Here is a 21906-nt window from a genome sequence, read left to right as displayed (position 1 = left end):
AGGCCAGGGTGTGGAAGGAAACTGCCCCACCCCCGCCGTCCCCTGCTACATAGGCGACCCCCCTCCCGCCACCCCAGGCCTTCCCAGGGTCCAGGTCGGCTTGTCAGCCCCCAGCCTCCCAGTGGACACAAAAGGCCAGGCTTCCCACAGGCGGGGGCGGGGGGGCAGGGGCTCCTGGGCCAGCTGGGCTGTGGACACAGGCAGGGAAATACAAGGAGACAGGAAGGAAGCCGCACTGCTGGAGTCTGGGGCCACCATTGTCTCACCTGGGGGGGTGGGGGTGCTGCGATGTCCCCTCAGCTCAGGAGGGCCGCGGGCCCCACCCTGCTATTGACTTCTCCACCCTGGCCTCTGTCCCTTCTGTACAGGGATGAGATCCCTCTCTGGAATTCTACAGCAGGTGACAAGTGCCTGAACCCACTCATCTGAGCCTCACGGTCCCCTAGGAGCTGAGGGCTGCAGGTGTCCCCAGAAGCTCAGGAACCAGCCCAAGGTCACACATCAGGGCAGCAGGGCTGGGACCCAGGCCCTCCAAATGCCTGACATAGATGCATGGATGGTAGTTACAGGGGTGGGGTGAAGCCAGCGAGGCTGCCAGCTGTGCTCACTGTCCCCAGACCACATTTCCAGTGCTCCTTCCCTTCCTCTGCACCCATCCTGCCCCCACTACTCACACATGCGTGCACACATGCACACACACACACACGCACAGCAGGCCTGGGAGCACGTCTCACATCCAGGTGGGACAAGGAGAAACAGGAAAGGCTCCTTCCTTCCAGCCCACAGGAAGCAGGGCCAGGAGGCTTCGGGACCTCTCAGCAGACAGTCCTGCACTGGGCAGGATGCTCCCCCAAGGGCTGAGCCAGAGGGGTGTGTACCCAAGGATCTTGCAAGGGCCGCTGGCCAGGAGCCCTCCATCATCTAGTGTCATCTGACACTGCTCCCCTCCCATGGAACCAGGGAAAGAGACCACCTTTGGGGCACGCAGGTCTCAGGGAGAACCCCACCCCATCTCTGGTGGGGGGTCTAGGGCTGCATCCATCACCCCATCTCGCCCCATTCGGTCCCCCCATAGCAGCTGAGCCCCTGCAGCCTGCTCAAACTTTATTGAAGGTAGAGTGAGAACCACAGCCCCCTCCCCTCAGCTCCCTGGTGGGCTCCACTGGACAAGGAATGGTTGATGGCCCAGGCTCCCTCTGGGGACTTCGGGCACAGCTCAGTGGCCCCCGTCCCTGCAAACATCCAAGACACCCGCCTGAGCCCCAGAACCCGCCCCAGACCCCAGCCCAGCCTCGGGGGTGGGATGCCGGCAGTGGGCTCTGCTCCCTTGGGCTTGCAGAGGTCCAAGCCTGTGGTCTCCCTCCCAGGCTGCTTGGGCCTGTGGGGTCCCGGGGTTAAGGATGCCCAGCCAAGTCCCCCGTGCGGCCGGGGGAGGGGGACAGATACATTACCACCAGCTCAGGTCCCTTCTGGCCAGCTCCACCTGGGCCAGGCGGTGGTCACTCAGCACCTGCACCCGGGTGATGGCAGCCAGCGGCCTGTGGCGGTGCGCAAACTGTAGCACCTTGTGCTCCTGGGCGTGGACGTGGAAGTGCTCTGCGTCTGAGCTGACCTCCATCTGGGGACGGGAGGCCGGTGACCCACGGCCCGCCACGGAGCCCGGGGCCCCTCACCATGTGGAACCCGCCGCATCATGCAGGTCGGCCCCAGATGGGAGCTCTGAGCCCCAGCCAGAGGTCCCCTCCCTCTCTCTGAGGGGTGTGCCCACCCGCACCCAGCAGGGAGGCTTTAGGCTGGCCTTTACCTGAAAACCCGCACAGTAAAGCCGGGGACACAGCATCCTTCCCACAGAGCGGCAGGATAGCCCTGACGCCTCCGCAGGTACCCCTCAGCCCCCCCACCCTCAAGGGCCTCCCCTCCCCTGCCCGCATCACCTCAAAGGGCTCCCCCAGCACCAGTGGGAAGACGCTGGACACCTCCTCCTGGCCCCAGCGGCCACCCTGGAAGGTGTTGCCCACCACGGTGGCGCTGGAGAACCGGGGCTTGAGGTGGAAGGCGATGTCCCCCGCCTCGGACAGGAAGTTGATCTCAAACCTGGGGGGCGTCACGGGGGTTGTGAGAAAGCAGATGGGTGGGTAGTCACCCCGCCCAAGGCTGAGAGGGGGCCCCAGGGAGGGCGGTGACCCTTACTTGTCCTCTCCAGAGTCAGAGTGTCCCTGGACCAACAGGCTCCAGCCAGGGGCCAGGCCGCCCGCACAGAAGGCTTCAAACTGCATTCAAAAGGGGGACACAGTGTACGCCACTTGTCCAGGGGGTCCCAGCCAATCTCACCCCCAGCGCGTGCTCCTCCCCGGGACCCTAGCCCTCAGAGCAGGGTGGTAGGGATGCCAGCGCAGTAGGGGTTCTCCACCCCATGCCCCCTCAGCCCGCAGGTATGGGGAAGGAGCACTGGGGATTTGGGGAGTCCCCCGACTGGGCCTGCTCCCTTCTCACCCACCTGCAGCGCCATCCCGCCAGCTCCTGAGGGCAGGGAGCCTGAGCCAGGGCATATAGGCAGGTGGGCCGGGCTGGCTGGGCAGGGTTCAGGAGCCCCACCCTGGGGGCAGTGGGCAGGCGGATCCGCCCCCCACCCACCCCTAACCGCCCCCCCCCCTCCGCTTCTCTCCTCATTATCAGCAGGTGCACCATTCAAGCACCAGAGACAGGGGGGCCGGCCCTGGCCCCCTTCCCCACCCCCACTTCACTTTTTCGAGTCCTGGGAAAGCACTATTGCCTCCCACCGCCAGCCACTTCCTCTGGGCTCCCAGGGACCCAAACCCTCATCGCTGCTCAAGTGGCGGGGGCAGGCCTACCAACACTGCCTGGGCCTTCTGGGGGCCAAGTCTGTGTCCCCCCAGCCCAGCCCCACACCCACACCCACACCCCTCCCCTGCTCCAGCCAGCTCAGCTGGCCCCATGGGGCTCTGTGCTGGGATTAGGCTGGGGCTGTGGTCAGCACATTCCAGGGCTCTGGCTGTTGGAGTGGGGGAGGGCCTTTCCCACACCCCAACGCCCCTCCTGGCCTGGTGCCTCAGCCCCTCTCAGCTGGGCTGGGGAGGAGGCCAGGCTGGGGTCCCCGTGGAGTGTGTAGGAGAGATGGGCCGGGTCTCCCCAGGCTTTGGGGCCAGCTGTGGTCCTGCCTGGCTGGACTGTCCAGGGAGCTGGCCCAAGGGAGAGCCAGTCTGGGCCCGTGGAGCACCAGGGCTGCTACGTGTGGTGAGTGCTGTGGGCGTCTGGGCATGTGGTGAGTGCGGGATCCTGTGGACAAGCAAGTGTCTGTGGACACGTGAGCCTATGCGTGTGTGAGGTGTCGTGTGCAAGTGCACGTGTGTGTGGCTCCGGCACCCCTGCTGTTTCCCTGCCCAGGGCATCTCAGGTGGACGGGCCCTCATCTGGACGCCCAGGCCTCGGGGGTAACCCAGATGCATGTAACCCCATCATTCCCTCGGCCCCTGCAAATCCTGCTTGGCCTTCCCCAGTGCGGGGCAGTCTGGGCCGAGGAGCGGGCATGGGGGGTGCGGTGGGGTTCAGGGGATGATGCTAAGGCTGGGAAGGGACACCCTTTGGTGCTACAGGGCGCTGCTGTCCTCCTGGGCCTGCAGGGGGCAGTCCCGAGCAGCAGAGGTGCTGCCCCATGAGCCTTCCTGCTGTGGTGCCTTGGCTCCAGCACCTGCCTTACGGAGCAGAGTCCCAACCCAGCCCTGCCGTCCTGGAGTTCGGGAGCTGCAGACCCCTCACACCTACCTCCCCACAAGGGCACAGGGAAGGGAGGCCCTGCCATGGTGGGCCAGCGGGAGGATGATGCTTAGCCCTGCCCCTGTCCCCAGGGTGCTGGACCTGGGCAGTTAAGGGGTCCCGAGAAGGCTTGAGCTAGCAGCCTCTGGACCTCGGTCTTCCCAGCTGTGCACTGGGCTCAGCCGTCCCAGTCTGCAGTGCTGACCTCTGCCCCCCATGCCTGTCCCCTCAGTGGGGGAGGGTGGCTCAGGGCAGCCACAGCCCTGGCTGGGCACAGGAACCTTGTTTTGCAGTCAGCAGGGGCCACTGGTGGAGGGATCTTGGGAGTCAGCTGCCTAGAGCCCCAGCCAGGCATCAGGGGGCCTGCGAGAGGGGCTTGTCCCCCAGACTTCCCGGACAGAAGGCCCAAGTCTTCTTCTTGGTCTGGGGTGAGGAGGCCTGAGGGGCCCCTGATTCGGGCAGGCCTGTCTCTGAGTCTCGGCCTCCCCAGTTGGGCAATGGCAGTTTGCCGAGGGAGCTTCCAGGGGGCAGGGGGTGACCCTGGTCCCTTCAGCACCAGCCTGGAGACCCCAGAAAGGCCCACCTGGATGAAGCGGGCTCTGGGCCTCCACACGCCTGTGTGCCTGGCACGAGCATGCACCTGGCCAGGGTGTGGTCTTCCCCTGCCTGGGCTTTGGAACCTGTCCCACGAGGGGTGGGAGCCAGAAGCAGCCAAAGCTCTCAGCGGCAGGGCCCCGAAAGGCCTAGATGGGGCTAGGGAATGGAGAGAAGGACAGTAAGGCCCCGTATGGCTGACCCAGCCCTGCAGGCACCCCCCCCCCCCCAGTGTCACGGAATCCAGGTTGGACCCCAGCCAGGCCTCAGGGGTCGGGGGCAGCAGTGGGCAGTGCCCCCCTTCCCTGGGGTTGCTGGTCGAACAGGGCTGGGCGTCGTGGCCTGGACCCTGGGAGCAAACAGACCTGCCTGTCCAGGTGCCACCCCTGCCCCCCTCCCGGATGTGCGGTTTTGCCCTGGGCTGTTGACTTTTGCAGCTGAGAGCAGACAGCAGGGTCTCCACCCAGGAAGGCTGAGGATCTTCACCCAGCTGGACAGGGGGAGAGGGCGTGTCAGGGTTGGCTTCCTGGAGGAGGCGGCACCTCTAGCAGGTCTTGAAGAATGAGTAGGACTCGGAATGGTGCTGGAGGGTGAGGTCACAGTATGAACGGGGGCCTGGCCCAGCCCTGGGGCAGGGAGGTGGGCCCAGGAAGGGTCTGACACATCTTTGGGACAATTTGTGAGGACCCGTGGCCTCCCGTTGTGGGAAGGCAGCCCAACGTCCCCGGGGTCCCTGGAGCCAGGCATCAGGACACCAGCTGCCTAGGACAGAAAGAAGCCACCAGAGCCCAAGGTGAGGCGTGGTGATGCCCGAATGCGGGTGCCCAGCCCAGTGCTCTTCTCAGCACCCCATCCGCTCGTGTCCCGCCCCCCACCCCGGCGCCAGCGCCCAGCAGGGCCCTGCAGTGGGCGGTTGATTCCAGGTCGCTGGGGGGCTCGAGCCAGGCCAGGCTGCCCTCAGAGCCCTCCCGTGACCCCCCACCATCCCCAGCCCACATCTGGAACCGCTCTGGGATGGTGAGGTCCTCACAGAAATTCTTGGCCCCCGTCTGGCAAGGGGGCAGGGGCAGCGCCGGAACCGGGACACATGGACTCGCTGGCCCTTGGCACGTAGTGACTGGCTCTTTCCCTCCCAGCTGGGGCTGTGACCTGAGTGTGCATTCTGGGTCAGCAGGGAAACCATCGTGGGGAGCGAAGGCAGTCAGGAGGCACCGTGCTGCCGTTGCACAGATGGGGAAACCGAGGCCCAGGGACCTGCATGGGCAGCAGCGGAGGTGGCGGTGGGCACCTAGCTGCCCCATGGAAGCTCCTCGTAGGGCCTCGCAAAAGCCAGGAAGGGCTGATTTGGGGCTGACCAGGACCCCAGGGCTCCAGGGAGACCATAGCAGGGTCCCCCACTCCCTGGTGCTCCCTCGCCTGTCCCTCTGGAATCCCCAGCCAGCTATGCCCGGCCACCACACACTCACAGCTCAGCTCTGGCTCCAGAAACCGCTCCTGGCTCTCTCCATCCTCTGAATGCCCTCTCACTCGGGCCGAGGTCATTTTAACCCCAGGCCATTCATGGAGGCCCTGCTGTGTGCCAGGAGCTGCCCAGTTCCCTCTGGGGTCAGTAGGGAGGAGGCGGGTCTGAGCCCGACCCACGGGGCCCCTTCTCTGGCTCCATGTGGATGGAGGCCCCCTGCCCAGGGCAGGGAGGTGGGGGACTGATTGGGGAGCTCGGCTCATCATGGCTATGATGGCTGTCACGCTTAGCGCCACTCTGGGTGCCTGCCACTTGTGCCTCTGCCGAGAGGGAAGCAACCCGCTGCTCATCTGCTTGCTCAGCGCGTGTTTGTTGTGCACCGGTCATGTGGCAGGTCCTGAGCGGGTTCACAGGCAGATAGGCAGACATGGTCCGTGCCCTTGCAGAGCTCCCAGTGTCTGAGGGAGGAGGGCAGACATTAAATGACAAATCCAACATCACATTATCCAATTATCAGGTTCTGAAGCTGAATCTGGGGAGTGACAGTGGTATAAGGGGATCCTGACCTGATACCGGGGGATCAGGGAGACTTCCTGGAGGTGACTTTGAGCTGAACCAAGGAGAGGAAGGGCTCACCAGGAGAAGGGGTGGGGGGAAGAGTGTGGCCAGCAAAGGAAACAGCATGTGCAAAGGCCCTGGGGAGGGCAGAGCTGTGGGAGTACGAAGGGCCAGGATAGGGCGGAGGAAGGCATGTCCCCATCTCACCTTTGCTGCCTGGCTGGGTTCCAGCCCTCCCCAGCCTCCCCTGCCAGGCGCCACCCACCCCTCCCCTAATTTGGCCCAGCATTGTTCCTGGCCAAGCTGCCCACCCAGTGCCTGGCCATTGTCTGTGTGTCTCCTGCCTCTTGCCCTTGAGTCTCTTATCACCCAGAGAATCTGCTCTCCTGGGGGCATTTGGGGGCTGATAAGATTTTATTGGAGCCAAAGCCATGCAGTGACGCCACCCTTCTTGCTGGCATGGCCTGGCCAGTGGCGGCCGAAGGACACTCAGCAGACGTGGCCTGGCCTCCTTCAGCAGGGACCCGCAGGGCTGCCCCTCCTGCACCACACCATTCCCCTCCTCACCCTACAAATCAAAGCCGACCCACCTGCTTCTGACAGGCCCCCTTCTGGGTCTCAGTTTCTCCATCTGGGGTTACCACGTGGGGAAATGAGCATGGCCCACATGCTCGGCCAGAGGACAGAAGCAAGGCTGCCCTTGGCCCAAAGGGGGAGCACAGAGGTGAGGCTCTGGGCAGTCTGGGCCACTGGGATGCCACACTGTGCAGGCGAGGCTGGACTCTCTCCCTCCCTGGTGGAGCCTGAGCCTCTGGCTGCAAGTGGAGGCTGCCGCCCATAGAGAGGCTCTCCTGGAGGGGGGGCAGGACCCAAGTCTACCAAGAGCCGCCCCCCCACCGCCAACCAGGCCTTAACCCCCTAGTTCTCATGAACCCCTGGGAGAGAAGCACTACCCCCTTATTCTGTGTCACATTCCATTTTGTAGATGTGACAACTGAGGCTCAAAGGAAGGTGCATGTGCCCAGGTCCATGCAGCCAGAGCACCGTAGGGGTGGGGCCAGGACTCGGGGGCTGGACAGAGCCTCCCACAGGGTCCCCCACTCCTTTTCCCGGCTCCCACGGTGACGCTCTTTGGCTCTGCCCGGTCTTCAGAGGGCGTGCACATCTGTTCACAGCCCTACTGGGTGAGCATCTCCATTCCCATTTCATGGATGGGGAAACCGAGACCACTGGGCATGTGTCCCTGGTGGGTCGTTGTTGCCAGCAATCTTCCCGGGGTCACGAGGGAGCCTAGTCCCAAGGATGTGCCTGAGAGGCCATAGGAGCCCCTAGTGGGCTGCTCAGAGGCCCCGGGGTCAGGGTGAGGGCGAGGGCTCCCCGATGGCCCTGGATGGGGCAGGTTGGGGTCCAACTGGGACTGGGGGAACCTCTTGGGCCTTGGCTGGCCACCAGCAGCGAGTCAACCACGATGGCAGCCATCTCCGAGGGGGCTCAACCTGTCCGGACGGGCCACCCGCAGGGCTGTCTGGGTCCTGGGGCCCTCAGCCAGGCACGGGAGCCCGTGGGTAGGGCAGGGGCCGGGGGCCAGCTGTGAGGGCAGGGCGGGGTTGGGGGTGGACATCTGGCCTGGAGGGGGGGCCGTGATGATTTCTCCAGATGGGCGCTAGGCTGTCCAGCCTCCAGGGATGCAGGCTGCGCCAGGTTTAAAAACACGCAGCAGCAGCAGCCGCCCGGATTCGAGGAAGGGGGAGGCGGGAATCCGATTAGATCAGAAACAGCTGGGTGGGGCCCCTGGGGCTAGGCTGCAGGTGGCCTGAAGATGGGGTGCTGGAGCCTTGGGGACCCCAGGGTCCTCCCCCGGCAGCAGGCCAGAGTCAGGGACACCAGGTGTGGGTTCAAGCCCCTACTTTGTAGAGAGAGTGAGCCTCGGCGTGCTGCCGTGTGACCTGAAGGCTCAGCCCCTCCTGGGTGGGGGTGAGGCGTGGGGAGGGGGGCAGACTGCACACACCTCCCATTCGCCACATGGCCTTGTTAGGGACAAGACAGACATATGTTGCAGCGGGAGAGATGGATAATAAATAGCTCGGCAAATGCATGGAACATTCTAAATGGTGTACAGGCTGGGAAGAAAGTTTCCCCACAGATCTGGGCAGTCCAGTTTGGTAACTACTGACCCCACGTACCCACTGAGCAGCTGATATGGGTTTACAAGACTCAGTGAAAAAAAAAAAAAACCTCATCAATAATTTTTATATTGATTACTTGTTAAATGAAATTATTTTTGGATATAGTGATTTAAATAAAATATTAAAATTAATTCCACCTGTTCTAAACGCCCCCCCCTTTTTTTTAAGTAGGCTGCATACCCAGCATGGAGCCCCACACAGGGCTTGAACTCACAACTCTGAGATCAAGACCTGAGCTGAGACCAATTGGACGCTTGACTGACTGAGTCCCCCAGGTGCCCCTTATAAACTCTTCTTTTTTTTCAAACTTGGCCACTAGAAAGTCAAATTAATCTGTGGCTTGCGTTCTGCTTCTATGGAACAGTGCAGAACGGAGACGGTAGGCGGGGACTGGTAGGGGCACTGGGGCCAGAGCTGGAGGGGGCTCTCAGGGGAGGTGACTGCTGCCCTGAGACCTCATGTTGAAAAAGGAGACCGGGGAAGAATGAGCCAGGCAGGTGCGGAGGTCCTGAGGTGGGAGCAGCCAGCAGGCCGGTGTGGCTGGAGTATGGGAGTGTGGGGCAGGGGTAGTGTGAGGCGAGGTTGTGGAGGTGAGCTGAGTCCACATCTATGAGACCGACAGCCTGGGGCCACGTGAAGAGCCTCCAGTGTCCCCCCCAGGGCAGGGCCAGCTGGTGGAGAATGAGCCGGTCTGGGTCTGCCCCCACTCCTGGGCTCTCTCCGGTGGGCGCAGGCCGAGCACAGCCAGGGAGCCCCCGAGGCCTGCCCTCGTCTCCCCCAGACACCAGGAGGTCGGGGCTGTGCGCTGTGTCCTCACAGCCCAGTCCGGGCCAGCCCAGCCGCCACACGCCCCCTCCTGCTCAGCCTGACCCCCGTTGGCTTCCAGCGCTCCCGCCAAGGCTCTCGGGAAAGGCCCAGGGGAGCCGCCAGCTCCCAAAATAACCTCCCGCCAGTTCCAGGACATCTGCAGCGGGGCGGAGTGCCGGAACCCAGAGCTGGGAGCACCACGGAGCCCCCGCGGGCTGGGGCTGGGAATGAGGACGGGGGAGAGGAGAGGAACACGCAGAGACGGTGTGGAGACGTGGGGTCAGGGGCGGTGCGGGGAGGGCGCGGGCAGCGAGCCCCGGCCCTGTCAACGCCCCTGGCCTGCGGGCCTCCAGAGGACGGAGGCTGCAGCCCGGAGGTGGCGTCTGGCGGGAGGTGGCCTGGGTGGAAGATCGGGACCAGGCAGCCGCCCCGCGTGACCAGGTTGGGCCCTGCAGCGCTCAGAGGTCCGCGGGGCTTGTCTCCTCCACGCGCCTCCCCCCCTTTGCCCAGGTGTTGCAGAGAGACCCCGGCACGTGAGTGGCCGGCGAGGACTCAGCTGACCAGGCGCCATCCCCTCCGTGTCCTTCACACGCTTGGCCACCGCCCTCCCGCCTGGCCAGCAGGCTGACACAATGTTCTCCCTTGCGCTGGGTCCCCAGGGGGCTGGGGCTGTCGTCCGACCAGCGTGGCTCGCCTTGGCCAGGCCTGTGGAATTTCCACAGCCTAAGGAGCCCTGGGGCCGGGGAGGGATGTGCTGGGTTGGCACCTGCAGAGGCGAGGTTGGGAGGTGAAACTGAGGCACAGAGGGGCTGCCTGGGGAGCCTGGCCCTCCTCAACACAGGGCCCAACCTGGGATTCTGGGACAAGGAACTAAGGGGTGCTCTTTTGAGATGAAAGGGTCTGTCCTACAAGCCCCCACCCAGGTCCCGGTGATCCACCTATCCATTCAACAGACACTTCCCAGACAACTCGCTGCGAGCTGGGCGCTGGGAGGCCACAGTGGACACGGGGAACCATCCAGAGGGAAGACCAAGGCCACCTGGGCAGAAGGGAGGTGGCCAGCCCCGGACCGGCGCTGAGTCTGCATGGTCAGGGCCAGGACTCTGCAGAGTCTGTCCCAGAGAAGAGAGGCCTCTCCTACTGAAGACCTAGCACGGCTTTCCAGGGCCCCATGGCGGTCAGCACCCGCACCCCCTCACCCCAGCCCCCATCAGGCCATGGTGGGAATTTTGCATAAACCACTTGCATGATAACTCCTGGGCCTTCCATGGGATGCCCAGGAGAAGGCCAAGGTCAAGGAGGGGCTGCCTGCAAGGTGCCCTCAGGGAACCATGGAACATGGGAGGGCAGGCCTGGCAGGCCCCCACCTGGCTGGAGGACGCCTGACCCCTGGGGACCAGGGACCTGTCTTGGAGGAAGGCCAGGGTTGGAGGACACAGCCTGGGGTGCCTCAGGGGGCAGCAGAGGGCCCAGTGGAGAGGGAAGATTGGGGTGTGTTGCCAGCAGGGAGCAGACACAGACCAGAGGAGCCAATCCCCCCAGTGAAAGGGTGCAGTAGGGCCCCTGGCTCAGCAGTGGGGGGCCTGGGGCAGGCAGAGGGCAAAGAGCGGGCGGGAAGACGTGGAGACCCTCTGCCCACCTTGCCCTTGGCCTCCCCACCCCACACAGGCTCAGGGCCAGCTTGCCAGCCCGCTCTGGCCACTCGGGCCCCCCGGGCCACCCCTACCCATGCCCCCTCTGAGCTCTGACTGCTGCTGCCACTTCCCCAGCCTGGGACAGACACGAGATTCTTTCAAAAACATTTCCTTTGCAAAATAATCCTTCGAAATATGTTTTTGGAAACAGACTCCTGATCTGAACAGGAAGAAGTTAATTACGGTCCCTCCCCAGAGGGGCGCGGGGGAGGAAGCCTGATGGTTAGAAACATGAGCGAGGGCCAGGACGGACGCCCCCCCCACCCCATGCCTGGCCTCAGCTCCCCTTCCCCACGACCGCGGGGGCCCGCCCACCGCCCCCATGTTGGCCCTCCAAGGGCCCAAGCTCCTCAGCCCACAGATGGGGAGACAAAGACCAGGGAGGGCCAGGGACTCGGCCAAGGTCAGAGGTTCAAGGCAGAGCAGGGCGGAGCCCCTCCCCTGCATGGCGTCCAGCTGGATGTGTGGGTGAGCGGGGGCGCACGCAGGTGCGCATGTTCCCTCAAGGGGGCTCAATGAGGCCCGTGGGGTCTGTGGCATTGGCTCGGCTGGGGGGAGGCCTGTGACTTTCCCACCTACCAGGCCGCCTTCCCAAGCGCAGAGGTGCTGGTTGAATTAGGTCCCAGGAGGGAGAAGGTGGAGGCTCCCTTCATGCCCATGCCCTCAACACCCCCGACCACCGTCCACATGAGGGCCACCTGGGTCCCCACAGGCCTAGACTGGGTGCCCTGTAGACTCTCTCTGGACGTCTCTGGACACCTCTGCTCAGCTTCTGGGTCATGGGTCTTACAGGTCCAAGGGCTTATGGTTATCTTGGAAGTCGGGGTGTCTAAACTCCCGTCCAGCCTGCAGCACCGAGGTCCATCTGGGTGTAAAGACACAGGAGGAGCCCCAGGGGCACCCCTCCACCTGTCTGTAGGTCCTAGATCCTTCTGTCCATCTGTGCTATTTCCTATCACTGCTGTATTAAAGCACCACACACGGGGTGGCTTCAGAAAGCACGCAGGCACCGTGGGTGTGGTCTCTATAGCTCTGTGGGTCGTAGGGGGGCTGACGGGCAGAGATCAAGGCACCAGCAGGCTTGCGTTCCTTCCAGAGAGGCAGCTTTTTCCCGCTTCTAGGAGCCGCCTGCACTGTCAGCTCAGGCCTGGCCACAGGGTCAGAGGCCACAAAAGAACCTCCCCCGACTCCCCGCCTGCCGTGTTGGCGGCTAGCGGCACTTGTCCCCTGGCTCCCCTTCGAAAGACCCTTGTGATTGCACTGGGGGGACACCTGCAGGACCCCAAATCATCTCTCCCTCTCTAGTGTTACTGAAACACATCTTCAACTTCCCTTTCACCATGGAAGGGGACATCATCACAAGTCCCAGGGATGGGGACCCAGACATCTTGGGGGGGGGGCTCTGTCCGCCTGCCACATCCTCCTCCTGTGTGTCTGTCCGTCTGCTCATGCATTTCTCCGGCCTTAGACCCACCTGTATATTGTTTTCCCCTCTGTCCAGCCAGCCAGGCATAGCTTTTCCATCCATTCCTCCCAGCTGTCCATTCGTCTGTCTGTCCATTCGGGCAGAACACTAAGGGAGGGGGGATCAGAAATTCACGGTGGGTGTGGGGGGCCCAGGCTGGGGTGCCGAGCCTCCACTCTGCCCGGCTCAATCTTCCCGTCCCTCTCGCCTCTTTCCTGAAACCGCAGTTGTCACCACGCCCCACACAGACGAGTGGCTTCCTCGGTTCAGAGCAAGGCTCTGGCCCTGCCCCGTGGGGTCCGGAGGCATTTGCTCAGTGGGCTCAGACCCGGCGTCAGCCCCAGGGGCTGCCCTGCTGGACGGATGACGGGCCGGCTGACCTGCACGCGCTCCCTCTTTGCCCCTCCTGAGCTCAGCGCGGGGGCGAGCCCTGGGTCCCGGAGGGAGGCTGTGGGAAAGGCCCCAGCAGACCCCTCGCTGGCTTCAGGGCGTCTTGTGGGGGAGTGTTGGTCATCAGGGCTTGGGGAGAGGGCCCTGGACCAAGCCCAGGATGATTTGATGAGGAAAAAATGCCCCCAAGAGGAGGATCTCGCCTCAGCTGCCAAGACAACCACGCTTGTCACAGCCTCATCCCCTTTATCTCCCCAGTGGGACGAGCAAGGGGACTCCAGGCTCCCTGGCTCCTCGAGGGGGCCCCAAACCAGAGGCTGGGATCCTCGGCACACACTCTCGCTGACTCTCACTGTTTCCATGTCTCACTGTCTCCCTGTCTCTCACTGTGTATCTCTCGCTGTCTCTGTCTCTCACTATCTCTGTGTCTCACTGTCTCTGTCTCTCAGTGTCTCTGTGTCTCACTGTGTGTCTGTGTGTCTCACTGTCTATCTTCATCTCTGGCTCCCTCAACTCCCTCTCTGGCCACATCTTCCCTCTCGGAGCCTCAGAGACACAGAGCCCCTGCCGTGCAGCGTGACAGCCCGGGATGCTGCCCTCATGCCCCTCCCCTGGCCTCAGGGACCTCTTCCCAAAGTGGCATCCTGGTGTCCAGTTGGAGTGAGCTCAGGGCAGGCAGTGACCCCCATGGGTGCCCCCCAGGACCTGCATTCCTCCCTCTGTGTGCCTGGGGGTTGAGGGGTGGCCAGGCTGAGGTCCTAGCACAGGACGCGCTGTGATAGGGCCTGTGACTCCGCATCGCCCAGGGTCAGCAGAGCCGCTGGCACCCAGGAGAAGTGCTGAGCGTGTGGGTGTGCGGGCAGATAGCTGTGGGTGAGTGTGTCCAGGGGTGTGTGTCTGTGGATGGCTGGGGGTGGGGTGAGCGGTGGGTGCGTAGATCTGCGCACAGGTGGGTGGGTGGGTGTGAGTCTCAGCTGGGCTGAGTCAGATGCTCCCCGTCCCCGGCGTCCCAGCAGGGCAGCGGTGGTCACCCGTGCCCAGAGCCCGCCCCGCAGCCGCTGGCCAGGGCGGCGTCCCTGCAGCCTCCCCACGTGGCCTCCGGCGGCGCAGGCCGGAGAGGCCGCCACGGGCCCTGGCGCGTGGCCTCTGAGAGTCAGGCAGGAACGGGTGTGCCCCCTCGTGGGCCGGGGCTGCCGGAGGGACAGGAAGGGAGGCGGGCTGTGGCGGCGGGCATCCTAGAGGTCACTGGGGGCCGGGGCGGGCAGGGCGGGCGGGCGGCGGCCCAAGAACCCTGGCCCAGGCACCCCTGCGTCTGGGGCCCAGCCAGGTCTACGCCGGTCACACGGCTGAGGGGTCCTGCTCCAGGGGAGCCGCCCAGCCCCAGACCTGGTGGGGGAAGGACACAGCATCGCGATCTGACCCCTGGCCCTGAGCCCCGTGTGTGCCTGACCCTGGGCCTCGCCTCTGCCCCAAGCTCGTCAAGAGGGTGCGAATCTGCCGTTTCCATCCCCACCCACATCCCCACCCACATCCACGCGGATGCTGATGAAGCCTGGGGGTTCTAGCCCTCCCCAGGCCCCCACCCCCTGCCTTCGGTGCAGGGCCTGAGGTCCCTCACCTGCCATCTCATCAACCGCACCCCCAGAACCCGGGGAGGCCAGAGGCACAGCTGTTGAATGAGGAAGGGGGTGATGCGCTATCCTGTGCCCAGGCCGGGCCCCAGCACCCCTGCCCCAGCCGGCCTGCAGCTCCCAGGGGAGCAGTGTGGGCCTCCCGTCTCGCTCCCTGATGCCGAAGCAGCCCCCACACCCCTCACACCTACGAGGCGGCGGAGGGTGGGGTCTCCTCCGCACATCTGGGGCATTGTCTAGTGTGGCCCGTGGAGGGGGCTGGGGTCCAGAAAGGAGAGAGGCTGGTGGGTAGGGATGGGGGAGCTGGCAGGGAGGGTTACAGGTCCCCTCTGTCCCCAGGCTGCTCCTTCTAGGCCCCCTGCCCATCAGACACACGCGCACACACACGTGAGCATGCACATGCACGCACACACATGTGCCCGGCCTGTGTGGTGAGAGTAAGCCCTGGGGCCGTGATGGGCCCTCACCAGCTCCTTCCTCCCCCAAACAGCAGCCCCCACTCAGCCACCAGGGCCCGGCTGCCGCACGAGGGGCCAGCAGGTGGGCCACCCGACCACCCCGGCCTTTCCATGTGGGCAGGGGGTTGGGTCCTGAATCTCAAAGGCTGGCCCCTGCATCCGCTCTCCCTGTTCATGCTCAGATGCCAATCGTCTTTGTAGCGGGGGCAGGGGGTGGGGGATAGAGGCCCAAAGTGCCGGGCGGGCTGGGGAGGGGGGTCCGGCTGGGAGGCAGGACCAGGGCTCAGGCCGGGCTTCCACTCAGGCTGTGCCCAGGGTGGGGGCTGCCGCGTCCTCTCTGCCTGTTCATTGTTCCCAGCCGCCCGGAGGGGAGGGGTGTGGGAGGGCGGGTGTGGGAGCAGGGGTGGGACGGAGAGGGCCAGACCTGTGAGCAAGCTTCTTCCCAGCCCCCACCCCTCCTCACCTCCCCAGGCCCTTCCCAGGCGGAAAATTCAATTAGTTTCGAGCAACTGCTTTGCTGAAGAGCCAGAGAAAGAGGTGATGAGGGAAGGGGGTCCGCCTGGTGGCTGGGGTGTGTGCTGGGAGACGCGGGAGAGGGGTCGTGGGAGGCCCACAGCCTGCTTATGTCTGCGTGTCTCTGCTGTGTCCCCGGCCCAGTGAGCCTCTGTCACATGACTTTGTATGTAACTGTGTGTCCCTGGGTCCATGTGTGCCGCTGTCTGTTCCCGATATAAATGTGGCCTTCACAACCCCCATCCTGGATCAACTCCAGGCTCAGGGTTGTCAAGAATGGGTGCCTGGTTGTGGGCAGGGGTGTGCACACAGAGGGGAAAGACCACCTCCCACCACCTGCAGCAGGTCACCGCCCACCCTTCCCAGGCTGGGTATTGCCCCTCTGTTCCACACCAGCCCCTAATCTACTGTTTATACACTCTAGCCTTCTGGCCACAGGACCTTTGCACATACCCTCCCCCCATCCTTGCAAGCTTCCCCTTGAAGAACCTTGCCCCAGCGTGGCTCAGTCCTTGTTTTCACTCTCCTGTCATCCCTGGGCTTCACAGCAAGCAGCTAAAAGCCTCTCTTTGGGAGGAAGTAGGGGTAGTCTTGTGTGAACCACTCTCTGTCCCTGTGCCCTGGCTCATGGTCTGCCGTCATGCCCCCCACACACACACACACCGTTACCCTGATCCAGCAAGTGCATGATCCCCTTCCTGGTGCGATCACACTCAGGACCCACACACAGGACCTGTGGCCTCTTCACAGAAGGCCTTCCTGCCACCCAGGGTGCAGGTTGGGGGCAGGGGTGCCCGTCTGACCCAGTCCTCTGTCCTGGCACTTGTGCCCCTGCTGCCCAGCTGGCCTTCCTCCTTGACCCCCCTCCTGCCCCCCTTCCCAGTTCCAGGGTCTCTCTGAGGTTGTGAGGAGTGGAGGGGCGCCACCTGAGCCAGCGCATGGTGGGAGCCCAGGACGGAACCCCAGGACGCAGACTGGGCGAAGGTGCACACAGACTCACAGGGAGACCAGGCAGGGGTGGCGGGGGGTGGAGCCAGCTGCCTCTCTGAGTGCAGGGAGGGGCTGCAGCCTGCCTGAGGGACCCCTCCCAGCAGGTACAGGGCCTGCTGTTGGGGGGTGGGGAAGAAGGTTTGGGAAGGCCAGATGCAGGGTGGGCAGTGTGCAGAGGAATGTGAGCCAGCCCCTCCTCTTTTCCCCCTGAGGAGGGACAGAGGCAGATGGCATCGGGGGTTGTGGGGGGAGACAAGGGGGAGGCCCGGCCAGCCCAGCCGGAGACTCCGGAGGGCGCCTATGGCCCCTATGGCCCCTCCTCGGTAGCTCTGGGGGCACATCCTTCTCAAGTTCCTGGCCCCCAGGCCTGCACCAGCTGTGTGCAGCTGGAGCCTCGCCTCCAGGAAACCCAACACTGCAGGGGGGGCGGGGGTGGGGGCCAGGGCGCCAGCCAGTTCCCCGACCACTGTGCATGGGCTTCCCCCCACCACTTGTGACCTGCTGTGCTGCTCATCAGCAGAGGGAGATGCGTGTGAGCACCCGAGCTGGGGCCTGGGTGTGACAGCACCGCAGAGGAGCCAGAGGACGTGGTGTCAGGGTGGGTGCCCATGAGGGGCAGGAGCGAGAAGCTGCCCAGGGGCCCCACACCCTCCCGGGCCCATATTCCCTGGCTGCCCTAGCAGCTCCTTGCTCCCTTGGGAGCCTCCCCGCTCCCCAGAGTGGACAGGGCAGAAACCAGGACTCTGCCTGTGTCCAGGATCAGGGACTGAGGCTTGCAGACGCAGCCACGAGGAGCAGGCTTCACCCCTGGGGGCTGACCGCTGGGCCTGCCTTCTCCCAATCCCCTGCCCGGGGTTCTCCACATGCCCCCCCACCAGGGCCCACGCATGCCACCACCCCACTTCGCAGACGGGGACACCGACACTCTGCCCAGGCTGCCAGCTGCCCGCCCACCCCCCTGCCCCAGCTCCCCGGGTCCTGCCCAGAGCCCAGAGGGTGGAGACTTGCAGCGAGGGGGCTTCCAGATGGCTGTAATCCCATGTCAGCGGGGCTTAGACACCTGCCCAGCCTCTTCCCACCCTCCCCTCCGCCTGCCCAAGCATTTCTGCACATCTCAGCTTGCAAGGGTCTCCCCCTCCTCAGCCACAGCCTGGGCCTCCTGCTCTGGGGTGGGCAGCACTGTCTCCACACCCCATCCTGGGCCACACTTCACCACTCCCAAGCACAGACAGGTCCCAAAGGCCAGGCACATTGCTGCCCCTGCGTCCAGCTGAGGACTGTCCCCACAGATAACTCTGGCACATTTTCTGGGCATGTGTGAGGCCTGGAGACACGGTGGTGTTGGGAGCAGCCAGTATGCGGTAGCAGGAGGGAGGCCAGAGCACTGTGGAAGGAGCCCAGCGGGCAGGATGCCCCAGGGAGAGAGCCAGGGAGGCCAGAGGGCAAGGCTCCCGTAGCCCAGGCCCTGCCTAGGGCGACCACATGGCCAGGGACAGGTCACTTCTAGGGCTTGGGGTCGAAGCCAAAGGTGGAACCAGCAGGAAGGGTCGGCCTGGCAGTGGGGGCGGCCTCCAGTGCTCTGCCCAGGCTCCACGGTCCCCACTCTGTGGCCCTCAGGCGTGGCATGCCCCCAGCACCTGCAGGTCTCCCCCTGGGGTCCCAGTAACAGCCCCTGTCCAGTGGGTGTCTGGCTGGGTAACTCTCAGCCCCTCTCAAGCCGGGGTGTCCCCCTGCCAGGACCACACACACCTGGGCCACAGGGCCAGAGGCTCCACTCTGCAGGCCTGGGGGGATGCAGGGAAGAAGGTGGGACCCAGCACCTGCAGTCCAGTGGGCCCCCTCCTCCTCCACTGGCTCTTTTCAGGGTCCGACAGGCCTTTTCAGGGCTGACGGATGGCAGGTCTGGATTTCCATGTCAATGGGCCGGGCGCCGCCTGGTAAGCTGGTTAACAAGCCCCCAGCCCCACTGGGGAGGCTGTGCCGGTGTTAACACAGGCCCCTTTCTCCCAGGGCTCCGTGGCCTCGCGGTTGCCATGGCGCCCTGCGTGGCCTTTTGGGCCACGGCTAATCCTTTCTCTGGGGCTTTCATCCTGGCCGTCCCACCCCCAGGCTGGTTGCGGGTAACTCGGCCTTGCCCAACAAGGCTGGTTTCTCTGCCGAGGTCAGAGGAGGCCGTAAATCCAGCCCCCAGCCTGGCCCTTTGGCCCGGCATTGTCCCCAGGTCCGCAGAACTCCCCTTCTGGGAGCTCCAGTGGCGGGAAGGGACCCTTTGCCAAGGGGTCAGTCAGCTCATGTCCTGTGGAGTGGGGGGCCCTGTCCTCTGCTTGTCTGTCCACCCTCGAGCGGGATCCTCATCTCTGCTCTTTCTCCTGTTCCCTCAACTTCTGCTATGATCTCCGTGCTGTTCCAGGAATGGGCCTCTTCCCACCACAGTGCCTTTGCTCTAGCTGTTTGTGCTCTTGCCTGGAACATTCTTCCCCAGACATCACCCCAGCTGACCCCTTCCAAATCTCCATTAGCCTGTCACCTTCCCCACGAGGCCACACACAGGCCCTACGTCTCCCACTCCTGCCCCGGCTCTGTTTTCCCTGCTGTGAGGACCCCGTGTGCTGGCCCTCCTTCCGTGCAGACAGACTGCCAGCTCCTCCAGGGACACTGCGGGTGGCCTGTGGTAGGCAGCGGGCGCTCTGCATGAAAGCACAGACAGCTCTCAGTTCAGAGAAGGGGCACCTGAGCCCCCAAGGACACACAGCATCGAGAGGCAGAGGAGGACCCAAGTCTGGGTTGGTCTGACTTTCCACTTGAGGTTTTCACTGAGCCCAGGATGTCACCGCAGTGTCCTCAGGAGCCAGAATCCCAGGACTCCATGAGCCTGGCCTCCAGTGGCTCTCCACTGCTCTTCTCCTGCTTGCCTGCGTCCAGCGATGGAGAGCTCACCACCTGGGGGTGCCGCCCGGGAGAAAGTGCCCCGCTGTGGGCTCCGGCTCAGATGGAAGGGAAGCTTAGCTCCGATGGACACTGCCCGGGGCTCCTGATCTGGGGGCGAGCATCCCTTGAAACTGGCGCACGGCGAGACCTGGCCTGTCTCTCCTCGCCATCCCCGCACAGGTGCCCAGGCTTACCGTGCTCTCTGGAGGCAAGCTGCAATTGCATGAGGCAGGAAGGCCGGGCACTGGCTCCACATTACAGCTGTGGAAACCATCTTAGGAGGAGCGGGCTGGAGCCTCCTATGGGGAGGCAGAGACTCACATCTGATCCCAAGACCTCCCCCCGGTTACCTGGGAAAGCAGCAACAGCCAAGCCTTGCCGCCTGTGGTTGCCGGACCCACCACTGCCACGACAGCTTTCTGAGTCTCAGTGCACCCAGTAGAGTGGATGCAAGGGGTGCTTGGGGGGCCCGTGACCCAGGCCAAGCCCACCTACTCCCACCGCAAGGGCTCTCGGCTCCCAGGGCCACGGGGGCTGCCCAGATTCCTGCCCCACGTGGGCCTGGCCCCGGGAAGCCCCTGATGGTGGGAGCTATCTGGAGCAGGCCTGAGCCATGCTGGGGGTGAGCGGAAGCAGGGCAAGGCCCCTGAAAAGGCGGGCATGGAGGAGCACTGGGGGGCGCAGCCAGAGAGGCCAGCTGGGAGAGGGTGGGCAGGGGCCCTGCCGGCCTGCTTCTTCATCTGTCACGGGGACGGAGGGGGGCAGCCCTGCCTCACAGGGCAGCATGGGGCCCCTCAATGTGGGGAGGGACTGTCAGGGGTCCTGAGAGAAGGAAAGGAAGAGGAGGGGGAGGACAGGCGGGGAAGCCTCCCTCCACCATGTGCGTGGGCGAGAGCAAGATTCCAGAACTCCCCAGGGAGGCTGAGGAAGATCCAACCTTGCAGCTGCCATTGGCTGGACTGTCAGGGACTGTGGCTGTCCCCACCCTGTACTTCCTGGCCCCCACTCCTCCCAGAGGCCTTCAGCTGACCCGCGTGAGGGTCGGGCACCTCTGGCCCTCTGCGACACATCACAGCCCAGAGAGGGCAAGAAACTTGCCCAGTGCCATCCAGAGAGAACCTGTGACTGTCTGCAGAATGAATGAGTGAGTGCGGGAATGAATGAAGGTCCTGCTGGAGCGCCATGGAAGCGGCCTCTTCCAAGCAGGAGAGCCCTGATGGAGGGCAAGGGGCGGGCATGAGCAGGCTTTCCTGCTGCCCTGGCGGCTGTGCTGGGGGGTGCAGGCACCAGCTGCGGTGGCCTCCCCCCCACCAAGTCCAGGCTTGGGCGGAGGTGGCACAGAAGGCCCTTCCATCTGTCCCCGCCCTGTGGGGCCTCTCATGGAGGCTGGCACGGGCCCCTCGGGGGGCACACGGGTCTGCCGTTGTGTGGGCGCCTGGGCCCGGAGCAGTGCCGGTTGGCGCGAGTCGGGGCAGGCCCGCCCACCTGGGAGCAGGTTCAGCTCCCGCCTGCAGGGGCTGGAGGCCCCCCGCCCCCACTCTTTCTTCCTGTCTTCCAAACCCCAGCTTCAGCCTCCCCACCCAGCCCACCAAGCTCCTTGGCACCAACCGAACCTGGGGTGCCTCTGTTCTGAGGGTTTGCCCTCCCTGGCCTCAGTGTCCTGACTGCCATCCTGCAGGTCCAGGCAACCCCCTTAGAGCACCCCTGCGGACCCAGAGAGAAAGCCCACCAGGGGTGCAGGGCTGGTGGAGGGGATCTCGCTGGAGAACCAGAGTTGGAGAGGCCACAGCTCTGGAACGAGGCAGGTCTAGGCTCAAACTTCCGCTCACGACTTAGGAACTTTCCCTGAGCATTAACTCCAGGCCTGGGCCCAGCGATCTGGTGCTGAACAAGACACGATTGGGGCGCTGGAGTCCATGGCACAGCAGGAAAGGCCGGCAGTGACGGTGGCCATCGTGGCAAGGACGCCAGGCTGGGTGCAGTGGCTCATGTGGTCCTCACAACACCCTGTGGAGCGGGCCTTCTGATCATTCCCATTTACAGCAGGAAAAACTGAGGTGCAGAGAGGTCATGTGACTCACCACAGGTCACCCAGCTAATAACCAGCACAGCCAAGATTTAAACCCCTTGTAGCTGGCTCCCAGGCGCTGATGAACAAGCTGAGTCACCTTGAACAAAGCAACCTAGTCCCACTCAGCCTCAGTTTCCCCAAACCAGGCAGCCTGAGGTAAGCTGGAGCAGGTATGATGTAGATGGACTTGGGAAGTGACAGGTGGAGCATTGAGTGGGCTGCGGCAGCCCCCACCTCATGGAGCCTCCCTTCCAGTTCCTGCAAAATGGGGTCTGGATTCTAACCCCCCAGAAAAGACCCAGCAGCTGAGGAGGGCAGGCCCCTCACAGGGGGGTGTTTCCAGCATGCATCTGGCCAGCTGCAGTCTGCAGCCTACAGCCCTTGC

General features: G+C 64.2%; 1 protein-coding gene and 1 long non-coding RNA gene across 2 annotated transcripts; both read right to left on the bottom strand.

Annotated features, from left to right (window-relative positions):
* Positions 1–1097: 1097 nt before the first annotated feature.
* GRIFIN (galectin-related inter-fiber protein) lies at positions 1098–2312 on the bottom strand. Its single transcript, XM_035717488.2, has 4 exons — positions 2191–2312; positions 1935–2094; positions 1452–1618; positions 1098–1232 (listed from the first exon to the last, which is right to left on the bottom strand). The coding sequence occupies exons 1-4, from the start codon at positions 2274–2276 to the stop codon at positions 1217–1219; spliced, it is 429 nt and encodes a 142-aa protein (XP_035573381.1). The 5' UTR covers positions 2277–2312; the 3' UTR covers positions 1098–1216.
* Positions 2313–4764: 2452 nt separating this feature from the next.
* LOC125755251 (uncharacterized) lies at positions 4765–18580 on the bottom strand. The gene is made up of 4 exons (XR_007411174.1): positions 18343–18580; positions 12550–12648; positions 5399–6288; positions 4765–5130 (listed from the first exon to the last, which is right to left on the bottom strand). It is a non-coding gene; the product is annotated as an uncharacterized LOC125755251 (long non-coding RNA).
* Positions 18581–21906: the final 3326 nt, after the last annotated feature.

This window comes from Canis lupus, chromosome 6 (genome assembly GCF_003254725.2).
Source record: "Canis lupus dingo isolate Sandy chromosome 6, ASM325472v2, whole genome shotgun sequence".
NCBI classification, from domain to species: Eukaryota; Metazoa; Chordata; class Mammalia; order Carnivora; family Canidae; genus Canis; species Canis lupus.
The sequence above is the reverse complement of the archived record's forward strand: the minus strand, read 5'-3'. Positions and strand labels throughout refer to the sequence as shown.

Bases quoted from the DNA above. Each gene is read 5' to 3' on its own strand.
- GRIFIN (XM_035717488.2), bottom strand. From the start codon at position 2,276: ATGCAGTTTGAAGCCTTCTGTGCGGGCGGCCTGGCCCCTGGCTGGAGC. The intron at 2,095-2,190 runs GTAAGGGTCACC...GACGCCCCCCAG, and splicing joins TCTGACTCTGGAGAGGACAA to GTTTGAGATCAACTTCCTGT. The intron at 1,619-1,934 runs GTGATGCGGGCA...TCCCGTCCCCAG, and splicing joins TGCTGGGGGAGCCCTTTGAG to ATGGAGGTCAGCTCAGACGC.